This window comes from Geotrypetes seraphini, chromosome 8, assembly GCF_902459505.1.
Source record: "Geotrypetes seraphini chromosome 8, aGeoSer1.1, whole genome shotgun sequence".
Lineage (NCBI taxonomy): Eukaryota > Metazoa > Chordata > Amphibia > Gymnophiona > Dermophiidae > Geotrypetes > Geotrypetes seraphini.
In genome coordinates, this window is record NC_047091.1 from 14,690,331 (window position 1) to 14,709,784 (window position 19,454).

At 46.0% G+C, this 19,454-nt stretch overlaps 1 protein-coding gene and 1 long non-coding RNA gene across 2 annotated transcripts in view; one reads left to right on the top strand and one right to left on the bottom strand.

Moving 5' to 3' along the window:
- LOC117365791 overlaps window positions 1-884 on the bottom strand; it is a 34,510-nt gene extending 33,626 nt beyond the window's left edge. The window contains exon 1 of the long non-coding RNA XR_004540455.1: window positions 715-884. This is a non-coding gene — a long non-coding RNA (uncharacterized LOC117365791). The remainder of the gene's footprint in view (window positions 1-714) is intronic.
- Window positions 885-1,211: 327 nt separating this feature from the next.
- On the top strand, window positions 1,212-14,998 carry XKR8 (XK related 8). The gene is made up of 3 exons (XM_033957000.1): window positions 1,212-2,317; window positions 9,626-9,822; window positions 12,619-14,998. The coding sequence occupies exons 1-3, from the start codon at window positions 1,455-1,457 to the stop codon at window positions 13,344-13,346; spliced, it is 1,788 nt and encodes a 595-aa protein (XP_033812891.1). The 5' UTR covers window positions 1,212-1,454; the 3' UTR covers window positions 13,347-14,998.
- Window positions 14,999-19,454: the final 4,456 nt, after the last annotated feature.

Here is a 19,454-nt window from a genome sequence, read left to right on the forward strand (position 1 = left end):
GCTAGCTGAAAAACGACCGCCTGCTCAAGAGGAGGCGGTAGCGGCTAGTGCAGCCAGAAAATTTGCGCGCGTTAAACCGCTAACACAGCTTCATAAAAGGAGCTCTTAGGGTTTCAAAAAAAAAAAATGTGAAAAGCACTATTTCATTTTTTGATGTGCACTGGAGAATGACATGGAGACAAATTTGTCCCCTGTCCCCGCGGGAACTCATTTTCCTGCCCCATTCCTGCAAGCTCTGTCCTCATCTGCACAAGCCTCAAACACTTTAAAATCATAAGGCTTGTGCGGTTAAGGTAGAGTTTACAGGAATGGAGCACGGACAGCGACAATGAAAAAACTTAGGGGGACCGGATGGGGGACTTGAGTTCCTGCGGGGACAGGGGAAAATTTTCCCATGTAGCATCCTGTAATGTGCACCCTCTGTCCACAGGCGCTGTCCAGGCAATGGTGCTGAACAGCAGTGCACCCTCCCTAAGGCCATAGGAGCCAGCATTTTTTTAAATTATTAGGGGTGCTCAAGCCTCTCCCTGGATACAATCAAGGAGTTTGTTCAAATAGGCACCCATAGAGCTGTGGCTAAACACAAAACAATACAAGTGAATGTACACAATTAATTCAGCACAAAAAAAGACCTTTCAGATCGTGTCTATCACCTGCCAGAACCCATTAAAACGCTTTAATAAACCCCGGATATTATAATAAAAATGTTGTTACTTTAAAAGTAAACGCAGGTTGGAGGGTCCAAGTTGAGGGTCGGGCAGTCCAGCGGTCTAATCCTCTTCGGGGTTGAGCCTCTTCTTTTCCGCGCAACAGGGCTCTCTATTCGCCTACCGCCGGAGACCATCTTCGGTGCCACCCATTTCCTCCGGCAGTCGCCGGTCACTGCCCCCCGGTCAATCCCCCTTCCCTTCCCTCCCTCCCTCAGCCCGCCCCGCGCTCACACAGAGCCGCGCAGACTCGCGCCAGGTGCAAAGTTTGTCTTCGTTAACAGCAGAGCGTCGCTTCCCGCCTTCGGCTCTCGCGCTGCTGAGGGCAACAGTCCGCTCTCCCGGGGGAGGATGTGATGACGGCGGCGGGCGGGTTCAGGCGAAGTTTTCTTGAAAGGCGTGGGGTCTTGTTTTCAGGGTTTGGTTAGGTTTTTTGTTGGTTTTTTTTTTGTTTGTTTGTGAGGAGTTGTTGGTCGGTTGGTTTTTTTTTTTCCGTAGCGGCGCGGAAGGAGATCCTGCCCCCTTCGGCGCCTCGTTTCTGGCGTTTGAATTCTGTAGCGTGGTGAGGTGATGGGGCGCCCCGTCATCCTGCGCGTAGGAGGAGGATTCGGGGCCTGGTACTGCCGGTAGACTTGGTGGTGGTGCTGCCGCCGCTGCTACCGGGTCCGGTGCCGTCGGAGAAGGTGCTGGGTTGGGCTCGAGCTGGTTCCAGCCTCTGGAGAAGAAGCGGCGGAGGAGGACACGAGGATGAGGTACCGCGTCCTGAACCTGGTGTTCGCGTTTCTAGGCGCTGGCGCCTTCCTGGTGGACCTGGGGACGGATCTGTGGACGGCCGCCGAGCACCTCCGGGCCGGACGCTATCAGTGGTGCGGGCAGGTGATGGGCCTGCTCGTGTTCTCTTCGGCCGCTGTGCAGATCTTTAGTTGGGCCTGGTACAAGGCAGACAGGGCGCAGCAGCAAGTGCACGGGTGGTTGCAACTGCTGCCGCCGACGCCGTTGCCGACACCGCCGCCGCCGACACCGCCGCCGCCGCCGCCGCCGCAAGAGCTGCAGTTCGGGGCGCTGCAAGTGGGGGCGCTGCAGTTGTTGCAGAGCGCCGAGTTGCACGAGTTGGAGTTGGCGTTGCCGTTGCCGTTGCCGTTGCCGGCGACGTTAGGAGTGGCTGAGTTGGCCAAGCCGCAGCAGAGGTTGTTGACTGGGCCGGCGCAGGAGAAGGCGGGGTTCGTTAGGCCGGAGGAGGCGCGGCAGCTGTTGCAGGTCTGCGAACAGGGCGCGCAAAGGCCGGGCCCGGGGCAGTGGCCGCCGCAACCCCCGCAGTGGGTCCGGCAGCCCCCGTGGCAGCCGCCGCAGCCCCCGTGGCAGCCCCCGTGGCAGCCGCCGTGGCAGCCGCCGTGGCAGCCCCCGCAGCTGTTGAGGCAGCCCCCGTGGCAGCCGTTGCCGCAGCCGTTGCCGCAGCCGGAGCCGTTGGTAGGCTTGGGAGATTTCTGGCAGGGGCTTCCGGCGACCGCGCAGCAGAACTTCACACCGGATGATTTCATTTCCTTCCCGCTGCTCTCTAGTGACCGCTGCCTGGCACTAATGCACCTCTTTCAACTGGGCTATCTTCTCAGGTAACACGTAGCCCCGGTTTTCTACACCATTCATCATCTGGCAGCGCTTGTACCTGGGCAGCTGTTGGAACTGCCTCGCCGCCCGGCCAGACACTAACTACCAGGCGGCCTGCGGGTGTGACGTCAGAATGGCCCGCAGTGACGGACGCTGACGTCACGCCGCCGGTTCCGGACTGGGGGGGGGGGGGGCGTTAGGTGCAGCTCGGGGATCCAAGGTTGACCGAGTCCGTAGCACCCCGAGGAACCTCCTGTGAGTTCGCGCCGCGGAATGGTCGCGTCATTTCTTGGGGCTCCTACAGGAAGGAAGGCATTTTTGCCCCTCGAGGTGTTAGGCTTGGGGGAACAATACACAGTGGCAGCAGAGAAATGATTGCCTAGCCAAGCCCACAGAAGGATGCTAGAAGAGAGACCTGCCTTTTCTCTTTAACCCTTTAATTGGCAGATGTTGAACAAGAGCAACAGTGCCAAGTAAGGGGCATTTGGAGATGCAGATCTCCCATAAGAGCCATAGAAAACACCTGTTGCTTCTGAGCAACAATGCCAAATAAAGGGTTAAGCAATGACAGTAAATTTGTCAACGGTTTTTAAAATTGCTTCTAAATTTAAAACACTTTGTTTTTATATTAAGGACTGTTCTGTAACTATTTGTCAGACTAGGCCTGAGAAAAGGGAAAAATACTGGTGCAAGCTTAGCACTGGCATTCCTGAAAAGAGTGTGTCTTAAGAGTTTGTTTTAGCTTATGCTTTTCATTTGCAACTCTGAGTTTGTCTTATTCAATTGTAGAGGATCCTTTTACTAAGCTGCGCTAATGGATTTTGCATGTTTTAAATGCTAAGAAGCTCATAGGTATAAAATAGGCTTCTTAGCTTTAGCACAGAAATAGTCATGGTCTCATTACTAAACTATTTACACTCTCTTTTTAGTCAAGGCACCAGTGCTATGATTTTGCAGCTGGATCTAAGCTGCACAGGCCTTTGACCTGGTCATACCATACTATTGGATAGTCTAGAATCCATTGGTATTACAGGAAATGTCTATAATTGGTTCCAGGGATTTCTAGGCAAATGATCTTATCGGGTATTCAAGGATGATAATTTATCTTACAGCTGCAACAACATCTGTGGAGTACCTCAGGGTTCCCCCTGTCTCCCACTGTTTAAAATTTATTTCACTTCATTGGGCAATCTACTACAAAGTCTAAAGCTCAACTTTTATATTTACGCAGATGACATCACTGTTGCGATTCCACTAACTTGTTTGTTGTCCGATTTTATTAATTTTTTAACTAACATCTTAAATCAAATTGAGCTTTGGATGATTGCTTTTAAATTAAAATTAAATACTGAAAAAAACAAATTTTTTCTTGCAATTCCCAATGAAAGGATAAAAGAAGATTTGATTCAAGTGAGCGGACGAGAATACAAAATTGAACAATCTATAAAAATACTAGGTGTAAATCTTGATAAACAGTTGACCCTGGAAAAACACAATGATCAATTATTTAAGAAATGTATTTCAGTTTTATGGAAGCTTCGTACCATTAAGAAATTTTTTGACAAACCTTCTTTTCGTCTATTGGTACAAACATCCATTCTGAGTATTTTGGATTATTGTAACATTATATATCTAGGGACTTAAAAAAATACTCAAAAAACTAAGACTAATTCAGAACACTGCGGTCCGTCTTATTTTTGGTCTAAAAAAATGGGAACACATTACCCCTTACTATCAAAAACTTCACTGGTTGCCAGTGGTGTCCAGAGTTCTGTTCAAGTTCTGCATTAGTTACAAAGCAGTTTTTGGGATGCTACCTGATTACCTTGCCTCCCAGTTTTCCATGAATAGTTCTAATAGGAGCACTCGTAAAATTAGTCAGAGATCGCTGTTCAGGCAGTGGGCCTGATGGGCCGCTGCGAGAGCGGACCGCTGGGCGAGATGGACCTCTGGTCTGCCTCAGCGGAGGCAACTTCTTATGTTCTTAATTAACCTTTTTTTAAATTATGTCAATACAAAAAGTTTTTTGACAGAATTTTATCATTCCAGGCCGCTAAACTAAATACATGACTTGGAAGATTAATACTTGAGGCCACTTCCTATTTTGACTTTAGAAAATCACTAAAAACATGCCTGTTTGACATGTTTTCCTCTTAGTCATGTTACTGTCAAATCTATCATGAATATTTAACAGCTTTTTACATACCAATTGAGCTATTGTCTTAACTTTTACTGATTTTACCTGATGTAATCCTTATTGATTGTTTTTTACTCTGTATTTAGATATACTGTTTATTCTGAATTTTAATTATTGGTTGTATGTATTCTTTATTGTGAACCGCTTCAAACTTTTTGTTATAACGGTATACAAGAAATAAATTATTATTATTATTATTATTAGTGTGTGCGCTAATCCTTAGTGCACCTTAGTAAAAGGACCCACAAAGGGGAAGGGGTAAAACGCGGACCTCACGGACCTGATGGACCTCGCGTATCTAAAACCGCACGTCCTTAAAAATCTGAGGTCCATGTCCGTGCCACTCGTAGTTTCTGTCTCTTACAGACCTCTATGACATTTTAGCTCTGACGGATCCATCTCAGCTTAGGGAGGGAAAAGTATTAGGATCCGTCAGCACTAAAATCTCATTGAGGTCTGTCAGAGCCAGAGACTAGTGCTGGAGTGGCAGAGCAGAAGTCTTCTTATGTATAGGTTTAAATCTGCCAGATCTTATTATTGTTTAAAGTAAGGGTACACTCTAGCCTGGATCGCAAATTGGAGGTCTCTTTTAGGAGATCCAGAAAACCCGGTGCATAACAGGGCTGTTTAACTGTTTTGCGCTCTGTTTATCCTTTAAGCCCGACATAGAATTTGGCTCTGACAGACCTCTATGACATTTTAGCGCTGACGGATCCTAATACTTTTCCCTCCATATGCTGAGACGGATCCGTCAGCGCTAAAATGTCATAGAGGTCTGTAAGAGACAGAAACTACAAGCGGCACAGAAACGGACCTCAAATTTTTAAGGACGTGCGGTTTTAGATCCGCGAGGTCTGCGTTTTACCCCTTCCTCCCACAAAGATACTTTACACTAGCTTCAACCTACCTTCTGCTTGAGGCAAAGGAGGAAGAAATGACTTGGGTACATCAATGCAATTTGGCGATTCCCTGATTATCAGCCTGCTACTCTAAGCACTTAGGTTACTTCTCCAGTGACCAGCAGAGCACATATTGTCCTTGGCCAGTTTTGTAACATGAGGCCTAGAAAAATTGTGGGCTTTTTGCTAATGTTTAAATGCACTCCGCATGGCTGCCGTCAGTTCTCACGAGTCATGTGAGAACTGATGGCAGCCATTCGGAGTGCAGTGCCGGACCAGGCAAAAAGTGCATGCCTGTGTCATAAACCACTCTGCCACTGCTGAAAAGAGCTGGTGAGTGAAGTGCTTTCATCCTCGGAAGTTCCTAGCCACCTGTATCCAGCGTTCTTCCTTCGGCAAACGGGCAAGTTACGAAGATGGGGCGCCTGGCAGCAACATGCCTCCGTCCTTGCAGGCACATGCATCGATGGCCGAGTCAGCGTGGGGAGCAACAGTGAGGCTTGGGAGCTCCGGTGGCATGAGTGTGTCGGAAGCGTGAGTCAGGTGCACCGCATTATTACGCTCAGTGAAGTGCTTCCATTCTCGGGAGTTCCCAGCCACCTATGCCCAGCGTTTTTGTTTTTTCATCGGCAGAGTTGCGGCAGCGATCTGGATCAGTAAGTACGGAAAAGCGTAGGGGCCGAGATGGGGAGGAAGGATGAGTTGGGCATAGATCTGCAACTCTGGGAATGGGATAAGGCTGAAGCTGTTGCACATGGGGGCCGCCTTTCCTTATTTCGTAGTGACTGGGTAAACGGAAGGCTGGCTTGGAGCTGGCTGGCTGGCTACCTTAGGGCTGGGGGCTGGCTGCCACTAGACGTGCCTACCATTAGACTTTCCCTGTACCCCTGTCCTGGCTTACCTCTAGATCACCAGATGGGTGTGTCTTATGGTCAGATGCATCTTATGGAGCAAAAAATACGGTAATAGTAGTTGAGCAGGTAGAAAGGGTTGGGAGAAAATAAGTTTTGTATCAGAAAATATATAACATTCTACTTTCTTGGGGTGGAAAAAGTGCATCTTATGAAGCGAAAAATATGGTATTAGGTCATTCTCATCTAATGCCTTAAGTCAGGCAGTGTGCGTTTGACTTCCCTCACACTTATCTTAAACTCTTCTGCAAAGATCCAGGCAGACATCTTGTTTTAAAAACATTTCTAGGAAAAATGTGCCTAGTAATTGGATTCCTGGTCCTTTGGGACAGTCTTTTGAAAATAAATACAAATGAAACACTGATTTTTAAAAAGGGTTCCAGGGATGGTCCAGATCGGCCACTGTGGAAGCAGGATACTGGGCTAGATGGGCCATTTCTCTGATCCAATATGGTTATTCTTATGTTTGTTTCAAATATTTTTCAGTTTTAAGCAGTTGCAAAAGATTTGTAAACAGAGATAACAATGAACATGCTTGCATATAATAAAGTACAAAATAGAAAAATATGAAATAGACAAAGTCTTAAAAATGATTATTGGGTTAAAATTGAGCCAGTGGCGGTCAGAGTTTTTATAAATGCTGAGTACAGCTAGCTAATTTAGATACCAACAGTTGGTGCCAGGCATTATCTATGTACTGGCACTGATTATCATTGTCAAGTTGTATGTATGACTAATATTAAGTGCCACACCTACAAAGATAGGATTGTGATTCAGCTGACCTAGTTAACCAGTGTACTGGCACTGAATATTGTGAGGTGTCTCGATAATTTTTGGCTCTGCCCAGACTCTATCCCTGGCCTCCCTTGACAGTGCCTGAACAGTGAAACAGCGGTCAGTGGATATTCATTGGTGTTACCCAATTAAGTGCTACTGAATATCTCTTCCTGACTCGGGGCTAGATTCTCAAAACTAAAATCTGCCTTTAACGTGCTCGCTAAACCAGTTCCAGCCAGTTTAGCATGCATGTATTTTTGCAGCTGATTATTAAAACTGCTTTATTGTGGTCTTTTTTGAGTTTTCTGGCAGTCTCCGATACTGCTATGCAAATGTAATACAATGAGGTCATTACTATTAAAATGAACAGTCCAAACAATTCTCTATAATCGCTGAGTGATTCTCTAACCTCATTGTGCCACATTTGCAACCAAAATTTACTGACAGGTCTGAGTTGTCGTTGCCTTACTTTCTGATCAGTGCCTGAGCACTGATTGGTTCAGGCATTGACAGAAAAGTAAGACTTGCCAGCTCAGACTCTGCAAATTAAAATAACCCCCCCCCAAAATTGAAGATCGGCAAGAGATGCCCATTTTCCTGCCGCTCGCACAATCACCCACACTGCTAACTTCCTCCCCCCCCACACACACACACACAGCAGCGGGAGAGATGCCCACTCCCTCCACGAAGCAACGACCCCTGACAAACCTCCCCCAGCAGCAGGAGAGATGCCCACTCCTGTCGCCAAGCAGCTCTGCCCTGACATCCACCGTGCCTCCAACGACCCTCTGTTCCCTCCCCTTTACCTTATTTACAATGGCTGGCTGGAGAGATGCCTACTCCATTTGGCCAAATCGACAAGAGAGGCACTGGAGATGTCACATCCAACCTGTGGACACTAAGCATTTATTTACAGTTTGTATGAAAGTTCCATAACAAGTAAAGTTCCAAAAACAAACAACGAGGTCCCGACTAGGATCCGAGTTTCGCCTTCTCGGGGGACATTTTCGTACTTGCAAAGCTCTGTAAACTGTGCGTGTGAACGCGTCGGCGTCTCTCCATCTAAGTTTAAAGTATGGACTTAGCTCAGTAGTGCAGCTCCAACTTTGACTCGTCGAGTCAATGTTGGAGCTGCACTATTGAGCTAAGTTCATACTTTAAACTTGAAAAATGCATAAAAAGTTAAATAAGACACAATGAGCTCTAAATAAGTACTAAAAATTGACAAATAATTTACTTTAAAAAGTTTGAAACATGTGATATGGGATACTAATTAGGATTGTAGCCGTCAGGTGTTAAGCTACACCCAAGGCAATCTGAAGATTCTTGTTCTGAACAGTAATTTTTTGCACCAGCGTAGATTAAACAGATGACATGAATTAATATGCTGTGGTGGTATTGTATATAAGAATTGAAAAATCACGTGGGAACTGTTGCAGAATGTAACTCAACACTTTAAAAGCAAGAACTATCACTTTGAAATAAATCCTTTTCATCACGGACCAATGTAAATCTAAGATAGGTGAAAGATGTTCTTGAACCAGGACAAAAAGAAAATCCAACAAATCTGCAGTAAAAATGCGGTGAATAAAGGACAAAGAAAGGTACTGCAGTCGGATGTACATAATGCAGGCAAAGTTTATTTTAAACAAAAACATTGTTGCGTACAATTAGCCCACTTTATACAAAATATACGTCTTCTTCAGGGTTCCCATAAAATAGTGGTGACAAAGGACATTCAACAAATATGCCTGATCTGTAAGATGTATTAGCATTTCTGTCTGTAAAGTAGGCTTACACATCTACAATAAACAGTTTTGGGGGAATTCAACTTATTCAAAACTACAACTTAGTTAACCCTGCCATATGATCCCTACCTCGAGAAACAAATTGGATATCATCTGCATACATACAGTATATGCAACTAGTGTCAAGAAAAAATGTTAAACAGAGACAGCAGTATCTCCCGAGGCGGCTTTGCTTGCAGTTCCTGCTCTTTACAATCACAAACATATGTCAGTTCACTGTTTTAACTAAATACAGAAAAGAAAAACAGGCAATTACTTGTCTGCAGTGCTATGTACCACTGCTTTAATCTTTGCTTTCCCACAGGCTATGTTGGGAAAAGATCAACAACTTACATGTAAGCACAACCAGAAATTTCTCCTTTTCTACTGTCATTCTAGCCTTGGAACTGTCACACACTAGCTAAGTGCAAGTTCCTTTTTCTGGTCTCTGATTGCTAACCCAGTTGCCTAGAGATAACTCCAGTTCAAATAATTAAAGAAATAAACTATGATTATATGGATGGTAAAAGTAACTTCTTCATCTTTATAATTTTACATAAAGAAATATTTATTGATGGGCACTGAATCAGAAAGAATCTTCCTCCTTTGCCTTGTGGATAGGAATGATTTTTTTGTGGGAAACCTATAATTACCAAATTCCAGATGATTTCAGTACATATCATGAAAAACCAAATGGAGTGGTTTCAGTTAACAGCTCATGTTTTTGGTTTTTTTTTCATAGGTGTGTGCATGCACTGGAAGTAGGGATCAAGGTCTGTAGAAAAAATTCACAGAGCCAAAAGTATACAGAATATGCCTTTTTTCTGTTGCAAGATATCAGCATGCTGCGGCTCTTTGAGACCTTCGTGGAGAACACCCCACAGCTTACGCTAATGCTCTATATCATTCTGTGCACCAACAAAGCAGAAGTATACCAGTGTGAGTACCATTTATTTTCTTTTGAGAGCCATCATATAGCAAAACAGTAATCGGGTTCAGATCCTTCTCTTGGAGCCTTATTTGAAGGCTTTTATCTTGCTTTGTTAACTACTTTAGATTTAAGGAGAATGATTTTTCAAAGGAATTTGCTTGGGTAACAATGCAAATACTTCAAAGAAATGCTCTAGGGTTGACAGTTGCCTTCTCTCTAGGGAGCAAAAGTACATATAGGTCCAGATTCACTAAACTTAACGATCATGTAACAATTGTCGCAAAACCGGTTTGACTGATTTTGCAATCTTTCGTGTTCCCTGACCCGATTCACAAATCTGCTGTCCGATGTGCTCATGGTGAGGGGAAATGCCATGCCAAAGAAGGCAGCAATCGATTCACAAAGCAGAAGAGATCCCGACTGAGTTTGCCAATCTGAAAAAGAGCAACTGCTTAGGACCAGTCACTCACTATCTGTGGCCGACTCTTCTGCCCTGAAACCTCCCTGAACATCATGGCAGAAGGGATGCCCACTCCCTTCTGCCACCAGGTGCACCCTTTCCCCCATGCACGAATATGGCAGGAGGGATGCTCACTACTTCCTGCCATCGCCCCCCCCCCCATGTGAACTGATATGGAAGACGGGATGCCCACTCCCCCCTGCCATCGGGCCCTCCCCCTGCCGTCGGGTCATCACGTCGCCTTCCCCCTTCCTGTACCTTTAAGTTGGGAGAAGGAGGGGTGCTCAATCCCTTCTGCTCCGCCGGCCACTGTCAGCAATGCGAGCCTTAGGCTCCTCCCCGGTGCATCATGTGATGCACAGGGAGGGGCCTAAGGCCCTGATTGTCTCAGGTACTTCAGGCTCCTCCCTTGAGAGGGGCCTGAGGCGTCTGAGCCAATCAGAGACTTCCTTACGGAGAAGCCCTTAAGAGGGCAGGGAGTAGGTCCAGGCTTGGGTGGTTCTTGCCTGAGAAACTTATAGCTGCCATATCTTCTTCCCACAGCTGTCACAACAATGGCAGCTGTTCTTGGGTTGTTGCAATGGCAACAACCTAGGCCAGATATGGCAGATCTGAATAGACCTTGGTCATGCATCTATTATACATGACTGGGCATGAAGATCTCACTTTAGGAATCTTAAAATCCAGGCTAACTGAAAAGACTTCAGATCTATATTACAATCTTGCTCAGCACCTAAGGATCTCATTGCTCTCCCACTTTTATAAGAATTAAGGCCCTGATTCTCCAAAGTGCCATCCCGATTTTAGGCAGCTGTAGGCGTCCTACAGCTGTCTAATCAGCCAATCGGGATGCACGTTTAAAAAAAAAAAAAAATGCTCCCCAGGCAGGCCTGAAGGCACCTCCGGGAGCCTAGGGAGATCCGCAAGATGCCTAAGCTCGTCTAAGGGCCTTAGGCGAACCTAGGCAGCCCTGCGCGTCTCCCTAGTAGAGGAGAAGCTTAAAATGTAGGCCAGCAAAATGCTGGTCTACATTGTAAGTAGACGCGGCCGCTATACTTATCGCGGCAAGGGATCTCTCTGCCGCTATAAGTATAGCGGGCCGCGGCCTGTCCGATCGCTGGCAGGAGGGTGCCCAATCCCTCCTGCCCGAAGACGCACCCCCCAACACTACCGACCGCCCCCCACCCTCCTGCCAACGATCGATATTGTCGGGGGGGGGGAGATCGGTAATGTCGCGGGGGGGCGGTCGGTAGTGTCGGGGGGGGCATCTTCTGGCAGGAGGGTTTGGGCACCCTCTTGCCAGCGATCGGTCATAAGATAACGCTACATGGTTTTCCAATAAACAATTTATTTGATCCCAGATTGAATTCCAAAAGGCTAAGATATGGAGACAGTAAAACAAAAGATAATCCAAAGTCCCTACATCCAGATTACAATGCCAGCATCTATTAGACACCTATGTGTCTTTATAAAATAGCATCTAAGTAGGTGTCTGCTTACCCTCCTATGCTAGACACCCTGTAATAAAATTACACTTCTCCCTCCCTATTTGCGGTTTCAGTGATCATGATTTCGACTGTTTGTGATTTTTTTGCATGCCCCCCCCCCCCCCCCCCCAAGAGAATCATTCAGAGGCAGTCTGCATCGACCTGAACCGGCCCCGGGACTTGGATCAAGGCGAGGAGGTGATCGGAGGAACAGGGGGCGATTGGAAGAGGAGGTGGCGAGCAGCTGCGCCAGGAGCACAGCCCTCAGCCGTGGACGCAGCTTTGATGGCAGCTTCATGCACAGACCTTACCTGATGGTCTTGCAGTGACACGGGGCAGGAGCGATCTTCCTACACTCCTGTCCCGTGCAGAGCCGTGTTGTGCACCTTTGCTTTGAGCTCCTGTGGTCTCACAAGACTACAATGTGAGTTCCCATTGTAGTCTCATGAGATCACAGGAACTCACAGCATGGGTGCACAGCACGGCTCTGCACAGGGCAGGAGTGTAGGAAGATCGCGCCTTCCCTGCATCACCGCTAGACCACCAGGTAAGGTCCAGGGGGTGGGTCAGAGTCGGCCCAAAAGTTATTTGCAAATTTTTCTTATTCGCGGGCTGGCTCTGCCCCTAACCCCCACAAATGCGGAGGGAGGAGTGAACTCTCTTCTTTTCAGTCACATACAAAGGCTAATAGTCTGTTGAAATAACCAGGATCTGTTTCCTTTTCAATACAGAGCAAGTGGTATCTGTTTTAATGGTCAGAGTGACAAAGTTCCAAAGATAACCAAACAAGGTCTGTGAAATGTTTTGTAGCTGTTTCTCATGATGAATTGACTGCTTTCTGTTTTGTTCCTCTCTAGATATCAGCATCTCTGTCTCCTTTCTCTCTATTGCCTGGGCTGTGCTGGATTACCATCAATCCCTACGTTTCTTTCTGAAGGACAAACAAAAGCTGAGGCTGGGTGCCTCCTTTCTGTATTTCCTGTGGAATCTGCTCCTGATCTGCCCCAGGATCTTAGCCATTGCATTCTTTGCTACTACATTCCAGTATTATATCCTGTTGCACTTCTTCCTGGTCAGTACTGGCCTCTTCATTTGGACTGAGCTTCAGAAGACAGATTTCATGAAGCATCCTTTATTCGAACATTTCTATCGGACAGTAATAGCTATTATTTTGTATTTCTGCTGGTTCAACATTTCAGAAGGCAGAACATTATACCGGAGTTTAATTTATCATACATTTATCACCACAGACAGTCTGATCCTTCTGCTGTCCTGGTGGTTTTACAGAGATCCTTTTACCACAGATACATTTGCGCTACCTACTATTCTGGCAGCAGTATTCTGTCTTATAGCTGGAATTATGATGAGAGGTTTCTACTATCTAAGGTTCCATCCAAAGGCCCAGAGAAAAGAGGAGTTTTATGATGAAGTTGACTATATGAGGAAAACAGAAGATATTGACTTCAGACATTTAGATACCGGGAAACAGCTTCATCTCCTGAACCCCAGAATGCACCAGTTATCCCAGAATATGTTTTCTGTCTCTTCCATGAACTTGAATAGCAGCTGGCAGACTTATTCCTAAAAGTGCAGACCTTCCCAGACTGGCAGCTAGCATTAATTCGGAACAAAGAATCTCAATTTGGGATATTTGTTCCTTATAATGTTTCTTGAAAATTTATCAGTATTTACTTAAATCAGTATTTTGACTTGCCAAATATTACTTATGAGGAGCTTGAACTTGTTAAGAGTATAGCACTTTCACCCTGAATATATTGGCTTTGCAGGACAAAAAATAATTTAAAAAATTAAGTTATTAGAAAAAAAATTTCTATAAATGAATGTAAAAGGTCACTTAGTGCAGCTACTGCCTTCAAGAAGGATCCTCTTTACCTGTATCATCTCTGCTAGATGTTTGTCTCATATGCGCTTAAAATTCTTCAGCGACACAAATTTCATCCCTTCCTTAGATAACTTGTTCAGCTGGTTTACAGATGTCTTCCTAATGCTTTTAACTTAAATTTCTTCTCCCTGGTGCTGTGGACTGTTACTTGTTTCATGAGCAGAGATTAGGAAACAGAAAAGGTCCCAGCACAATTCTCTGTTGTCCCTCTGGTTAAATGTAATTTTTATTCTATTTAGTGGTCGTGGTGTGGAGTGGTCTGTTTGCATTGTGTAGATAGGGCAGGCCTACTCAGTTCTGAACCTTGAGGTCCACAGGCAGACCAAGTTTTCAGGATATTCACAATGAATATGAGTATGCATGAGAGATTTGCATGCCATCCTTGGTATTTCTCTCCTACAGATTTATTGTGGATGTCCTGAAAACCTGGTCTATTTGTGACCTCAAGGACCGGAATTGAGTAACCCTGATATTGAGTTGGCTCCCTTTCCATTCTGCCTTTTCTTCTTTTTCATTCTCTCAACATCAAGAATGTCTGGCAGCCTCTTGGGCTACTAATAGGAGGATTTTTGTTAAATTTAAAACAAAATTGTTTTTCCCTTGTTTCACTTTCCAGAGGCTGATATTTAATTAGGATTACCTCATTAAAGTTACTTGAAGAAAACTGAAACAGAGAATGGTATGGCTGCTAGTTAGAATCACTGAGTATGATGGGCTTTTTTTCTTGTTCATCTTTTGAAAATGGCCATCTGTAAAACAGTAAGAATGAATAGGACAAATGGTGTTAAACTAGGGTGGTTGTTTTGGCATCTGCTCATATGAACACATTAGCACTTACGAAGCCACTTTGACATGCTTTACTGCTACCATTTGACACTTAAAATGGCTCATGGTCTTCTGTCATCTCAATTTCTTTATGTAATGCTTCACTATTATGAATATAGCACCTTAACCTTCCACTCTGTTTTATGCAGGTATGCTTGTGACTTTGTTCTTGTTTCTTCTGTTCCCATTAGTGACTGCTCCATTCTGTCTGTTATTAGTTAGAGTGGAAGGATTGAAACCAGGTCATTAGTTTCTGTTTATCAGCACAGGAACTTTCTGGGGACTGAAGACCATGCATGAATAATTTCCAAGTTGCTTGGACCAGGTTCCCCCCAGAGCCAGCTGCTAGGTAGTGGTGATGTAAAGAAATTACAAGTTTGTTGTATGAAACACTACACTGTCAAGTCATTCCTTACTACAATAGTATTTGTTATTCCAGGACAAGCAGCCAGCATATTCTCAACAGTGGGTGACGTCACCGATTGAGCCCCGCAGCGGACAGCCTCGAAAGCAGACTTGCTTGAAGATCTTTGAAAGAGCTTCCGAGTACTGCACTGCACATGCGCGAGTGCCTTCCTGCCCGAGTTAGGGTGCGTGTCTCCTATGAGGAACTCAGTTCAACGTTTTCCGTGGAGCCGAGAAGTCCTCTTCTTTTCAGCTCTGCAGCCTTCGTTGCTTTCTCTCACCGCGGCTTTTTTATTATTTTATATTTAAGTCGCTGTGCTCGCGTTTTCTATTCTTCAAAAAAAAAAAAAAAGTTTTATCCGATTTTTTTCGTTTTACATTCAGGTCAGCAGCCTTTGGGCTTGGGCCCGGCCACTCACCTCGTTCGGTACGTCGGACTTTATTTTTTTTATGTCCTGGCTTCTTACCGGGTTCAAAAGGTGTAGACAGTGCAACAAGACCATTTCCATCACTGATCCCTATAGTCGGTGTATGGTTTGTTTGGGTCCTGAACATTGCCCCGACACTTGTCTGCACTGTGCTACCCTTCAACTTCGGGCCTTTCGTCGACGTTGTGCCAATTTTCTTCAACATTTTGGCACTATGGACCAACCGCCTGAGAAGGCCTCGACAGATAAGTCTCCTGTCTCTCCTTCAGGTACCTTTTCTAAGAAGCCCCCAGAGTCTCAGGCAGCTCAGGCTGTATCTACGGTCCTGCCAGCCTCCTCGAGACCTCCAGCTAAGCGCGTCTCCAAGCATCAGGAATACTCATCCTTGAGGTCGCCCTCCTTGGAGCGCACTGCTGCACCTTCGAGACCTGATTCTTTTGTCTCGGTTCTTATGTTCGAGGACATGTTGAAAGCCATTTCGACCACTCAAATTTCCTCGGTCATGGCTCAACTCCTTCCGTCCTCAACCCTGCTTCCTTCGAGCCAGCCTGAGCAGCAGTCTGGGACTCCTGTTGAAGCACCTCGAGGCAAGCCTTGGTAGCCTCGCAGGTTCTCATCCAGTGACTCTTCACCTACTCCTCAGATAGTGTCTCCTCAGCCTCGACCGAAGCATCGCTCGAGGCATTAGAGGCATCTAGCTTCAAAGCTTCTTAAAGAGACATCTCTGCCACAGAAACCTTCGCCTTCTTTGGATACTGAGACTTCTATACCTCGTTTATCCAATGCTACCGAGACTTCTTCAAAATCTAAGCATAAGTCTCGCAAAGCTAGTACACATGCTGCTTCTCCTCGAAGTCCATCAAGGTCACCTCCAAGGGAGTCTTCTCCTCCTGCCTCGACCCACTCTGTGCCTAAAACCCCGGGGACCTCACCATCAAGGAGTTTGAAGAGCAAACACTCACCAACTCCGCCTCACGCAGGTAGTGCAGCTTCCTCAATTACTGTGCGCCTGGACTTTGAACCTTTGTCCCAATATTCTAGAAAGGCTTCTCCGTCCTACTCTGTTGTTCCTCGGTTTCACACTCCTCCGGATGTTGCCTCATCCTCGAAGTCTGCTTCTTTTGCCAGATTCGTCTTCGACATGGGACAAGCTCTTCAACTGGATCTTCATTCTGAATTCAAGTATACACCTGAATACTTGGCCGACATGGAGTTGCCTCATCCACCCAAGGAGACCTTGAGGCTCCCTATGACTCCAGTGTTGAAGCAAACTTTCTTCAGGAATATGGAAACTCCTTATTCCATTACAGCCATTCCATCCAAGTTGGAATCCAGGTATCGCACAGTACCTTGCAAAGGCTTTGAGAAGTCTCAATTATCCCACCAGTCCTTAGTTGTAGAATCTTCTCTAAAGAAAACTCATCCATCTAAGCTGTACGCTGCGGTTCCTCCAGGCAGGGAGGGCCGTACCATGGACAAGTTTGGCCGCAGGTTATATCAGAATTCCATGATGGCTAACAGAATTCTTAATTACAACTACACTTTTGCTGCTTATTTCAACTATTTCCTCAAGTTGATGCCTAAGTTCTACCCGGCTCTTGAGGAGCAGAGTCTTCCTGAATTTAAACAGATCATCAGAACTCTGTCTCAACTTTGACTCTTCATGCTGCAAGCTACATACGATGCCTTTGTGCTTACTTCTAGAGTCTCTGCCTTTGCTGTAGCCATGCGACGTCTAGCCTGGCTCCATATTGTTGATATGGATCCCAATCTGCAGGACCGTCTAGCCAACTTACCTTGCCAGGGGAATGAACTCTTTGATGATTCTATTGAAGTTGCTACAAAGCGCCTCTCTGAACATGAGCACTCCTTTGCTTCCTTGATTCAGCCGAAGCCTAAGACTCCTTCTGCTCAGCCATACAAGCAACCACCACGTCGTTATCCTCAAAAAACGACGCCAGCTTTCTCTAGGCCTCCGCCTAGAAGGCCTCCACAACAGCAGCGTCAGCAGAAAGCACAGACCCCTACTGCGACTAAACCAGCTCAGTCTTTTTTACATCCCCAGTCTGAGCATGTCAACCTCCCTGCATCCAAATTCTTTTCTGCCCATCGGAGGCCGTCTTCACCATTTTTATCACCAGTGGGATATGATCACCTCAGATCTCTGGGTTCTCAACATTCTTCGAAAGGGATACTCACTTCACTTTCTTCAGGTGCCTCCAGATCGCCCTCCAAGAGAATGTCCTTCCAATTTGTCACAACTTCCCCTTCAAGAAGCTCAAGCTCTTCTTCGCCTTCGAGCTGTCGAGGAGGTCCCTCTAAACCAACGGGACATGGGCTTTTATTCCCGTTATTTTCTAGTTCCAAAGAAGACGGGGGATTTGCGACCCATTCTGGACCTCAGACCCTCAACAAATTTCTAGTCAAAGAGAAGTTTCAGATGCTATCTTTACCAACATTATATTCCCTGATGGATCAGGGAGATTGGCTATGCTCTGGATCTCAGAGGCTTACACTCATATCCCGATTCATCTAGCCTCTCGCAGATATCTTCGATTCAAGTTGGGGAATCTTCATCTACAACACAGAGTTCTTCCTTTTGGACTTGCCTCATCCCCCAGTCTTCACGAAATATCTGGTGGTGGTGGCTGCAGCCCTCCGTGCCCAGGGTCTTCAAGTTTTTCCATACCTGGATGACTAGCTTATCAAGGCCCCCTCTCAACAAGGGGTTATTGCAGCGACCCAACAGACTATTCTGTTCCTCTAAAGTCTGGGGTTCGAAGTCAACTTTCCAAAATCCCAGCTGACCCCATCTTAGTCTCTTCAATTCATTGGGGCCACTCTAGACACTGTCCAGCTCAGAGCGTTTTTACCTCCACCACGTCGTGATACCCTCATTCGCCTTTGCCATCAAGTGTCTCATCTCACATCAATTTCAGCAAGACAAATGATGGTTCTGCTCGGTCACATGGCTTCTACAGTTTACGTGACTCCTTTTGCCAGACTTCACCTTCGCATACCTCAGTGGACCCTGGCATCTCAGTGGCAACAAGCTACTGACCCGCTTTTTCAACAAATTACAGTAACTCCTTTGTTGACGCAGTCTCTCCACTGGTGGATGCTCTCTTCTAATCTTTCCAGAGTTTACTGTTCCACAATCTCCCTCATCACAAGGTTCTCACAACAGACTCATCAACCTATGCATGGGGAGCCCATCTCGACGGACTCTGTACTCAAGGTCATTGGACTCCTGCGGACCGTCTTTGTCACATCAATCTGTTGGAATTCAGAGCGATTTTCAGTGCTCTCAAAGCTTTTCAACACCTTCTTCACGACAACGTAGTCCTTGTCCGGACGAACAACCAAGTTGCCATGTACTACGTCAACAAACAGGGAGGGATGGGATCTCACTCACTTTGTCAAGAAGCTCTGGAATTGGGCAATCCATCAGAACATCTTTCTCAGAGCAGCATATATTCAAGGTCAGCACAACTGTCTGGTGGACAAATTGAGTCGTCTTCTGCAACCACACGAATGGACACTCAATTCCTCACCTCTACGTCAGGTATTTGCTTGTTGGTGGACTCCTCAAATAGACCTCTTTGCCTCTCCCCTCAACAACAAACTGCCTCAATTCTGCTCCTGAATATATTCTTCCCAGCGTCTCGAGGCAGATGCTTTCCTTCTGAATTGGACGGGTCAATTTCTCTATGCCTTCCCTCCATTCCCTCTGATTCTCAAGACTCTTGTCAAACTCAAGACAGAACATGCCACCATGATTCTGATAGCTCCTCGGTGGCCCAGACAACCGTGGTACTCCCTTCTACTTCAATTCAGCACCAGGGAGCCTCTGCTTCTACCAGTTTTTCCCTCTCTGCTTACTCAGAGTCAAGGGTCCTTGCTACATCCCAACCTGTAGTCTCTACACTTAAAAGCTTGGAACCTTTCAACCTAACTGACTCTCTACAGTTTTCTCAATCTATATAGGACATTTTGGTAGCTTCCAGAAAGCCGTCCACTAGGCAGTGTTATGGCCAGAAATGGACTAGATTTTCTGCTTGGTGTTCCACTCACCATATGGAGCCAATGTCTACCTCCTTGGCTGCTGTTTTGGATTATTTACTTCACTTAT

What these genes read in the sequence shown, in the direction of transcription:
- XKR8 (XM_033957000.1), top strand. Translation starts at nt 1,455, where the DNA reads ATGAGGTACCGCGTCCTGAACCTGGTGTTCGCGTTTCTAGGCGCTGGC. An exon ending in CAACTGGGCTATCTTCTCAG is followed by an intron (nt 2,318 to 9,625) that starts GTAACACGTAGC and finishes TTTTTTTCATAG; the next exon opens with GTGTGTGCATGCACTGGAAG. An exon ending in CAAAGCAGAAGTATACCAGT is followed by an intron (nt 9,823 to 12,618) that starts GTGAGTACCATT and finishes GTTCCTCTCTAG; the next exon opens with ATATCAGCATCTCTGTCTCC.